The sequence below is a fragment of the Propithecus coquereli genome, unplaced genomic scaffold (genome assembly GCF_000956105.1).
Source record: "Propithecus coquereli isolate 6110/MARCELLA unplaced genomic scaffold, Pcoq_1.0 Scaffold158, whole genome shotgun sequence".
NCBI lineage: Eukaryota > Metazoa > Chordata > Mammalia > Primates > Indriidae > Propithecus > Propithecus coquereli.
Window position 1 is genome coordinate 1,543,275 of NW_012140302.1, and position 1,879 is coordinate 1,545,153.

General features: G+C 46.8%; 1 protein-coding gene across 1 annotated transcript in view; it reads right to left on the bottom strand.

Moving 5' to 3' along the window:
* Window positions 1-1,879, bottom strand: part of CNPY3 (canopy FGF signaling regulator 3) — an 8,452-nt gene that overhangs the window by 2,425 nt on the left and 4,148 nt on the right. Inside the window, exons 3-4 of the mRNA XM_012640795.1 lie at window positions 1,356-1,363; window positions 1,156-1,252 (exon numbers count right to left, since the gene is read on the bottom strand). Of these exons, the coding sequence (XP_012496249.1) occupies window positions 1,156-1,252; window positions 1,356-1,363 (105 nt within the window). The remainder of the gene's footprint in view (window positions 1-1,155; window positions 1,253-1,355; window positions 1,364-1,879) is intronic.

Genomic DNA, 1,879 nt, shown 5'->3' on the forward strand with positions numbered 1-1,879 from the left:
CCATATTCAAATTTCCCTTACTGTCCCCCAAACGTCTTTTCTGGCTATTTTCTCACTTGATTTCATACGTGTTACAACCCCAGCTCTCTACTCCCACCAAGTTAATTTGCTCCAGCCCCTCCGGAGAAGCCTTGTTCCTGCTGTTTCTGTACACTCACTCTCATTTCCTCTTACTCTTCCTCAAACAGTTGTTCAGCAACTCCTATGTGTCAGGCATTGCCTGGGGATACAGAGATGAAAAAAAGGTCCTTTCCTTCCAGACATTCAGTCTAAGGGAGAAGACAAAACTGTAAAGAAATAATAGGGTGCTACCACTGAGGGTGTGAAGTGCCTGCAGCCCTAGCAAAGTGCTAAATGCCCTCTAGGGGCTTCTCTGCCCATTCTCCCAACTGTACATTAAAAGCCTCTCTTCCAGAAAGCTATTCTGGACTAATCCCACTTGCTCTTGGTTTCATTCTGGGCCTCTGCAGGATCCATGATTTACGCAAATACAGATTTATTATTAAATATAAAATTCATATGAACTTCTCCTGCTTGAGACTATAGCCTTAGGTATCCTAGGAGTTTATGACTGATCTCCCTTGCTAGAAGAAAACTCAGGTAGAAGAAAAATAGGGGTGGCAACTACCTTAATATGTGCCAGGCACTGATGACACAGAGATAAAGAAATATGGCCTTGTTGTAAGCAGCTTATTCTCCAGGGGGAGAAGCATTCGTGCGCACAGTGAGTGCACTATGTCACACAGGCACCCTGGTGGGCATCTAGGTGCCGTGTGGGCCTAGATGAGGGACTGGGCAATCACTGCCCCTAAGTGTCTTCTGACATCTCCCCTAAACCCCCACATTTCTGCACATCCTGGACCTTGCTGAGTTCTCCCCATTCAAGTCCCCATGGGGGTTGCCATCCTGGAGCATTTCTGCCTGTGTCTGAGACTGAGGCAGGACCCTCATGGACTGGCTCAGGCCAGCATGAATGTGCCTACTGCCACTGAAACGTCAGGCCACTCAGGAGGGGAAGAGTGCAAACAGCAATCAAAGAATGGGAAGAGGTAAGGAGGGACGGTCCCAGGGCATGGTCTTCACACCACACTCACACCAGCAGACACACATGCAGGCCTGGCCGCAGAGGGGATGAAGGACAAGCACGAATCCAACCTTGGCAAACCGGTTGCTGCCGGTCCTCTCCTTGTGCAGGCTGTAGTCCAGGAGCCTCTTGCAAATGGTCTCAGTGACTTCAATTAACCGTAAGTCCCTGCCGAGACAGCAGCACGAGAGGAACTGAGTTCCTCTTCTGGACCCAGTGAGTTAGTGGTCTGTCCCTCCAGCCCTGCTGCCCCAACACCTGTGCATCTCACCAACGAGAAGTAAGTCAGAGCTGGAAGGAAGATAAGGCATCTGGTCTGGGGGCTCTGAAATGCAGACCAGAGAGACAATATTTTAACAGCTCTAAGGGAAGGAATTTTTTATAAAGCTAAATAATTCAGTATTTAGATTTTTTTTTGAGACAGGGTCTGGCTCTGTTGCCCAGGCTAGAGTGTAGTGGCATGATCATAGCTCACTGCAACCTCAAACTCCTGGGTTCAAGTGATCCTCCTACCTAGTATTTAGATTTTTTAAAGTTTTTTTTTTGTAGTGACAGGGTCTCAATATATTGCCCATGCTGGTCTCAAACTCTTGGCCTCAGGTGATCCTCAAGTTGGCCTCCAATAGTGCTGGGATTACAGGTGGAAGCCACCACACCCAGGAGTGTTTTTGATAAAGCAAAATATATTAAATTAAGATGGTAAAATATCATTTCATTTTGAAAGGATGATCACAGCTGACAGGTTTTTTTAGGTTTTTTTTTTTTTTTTTGAGATAGAGTCTCACTCTTTTGCCC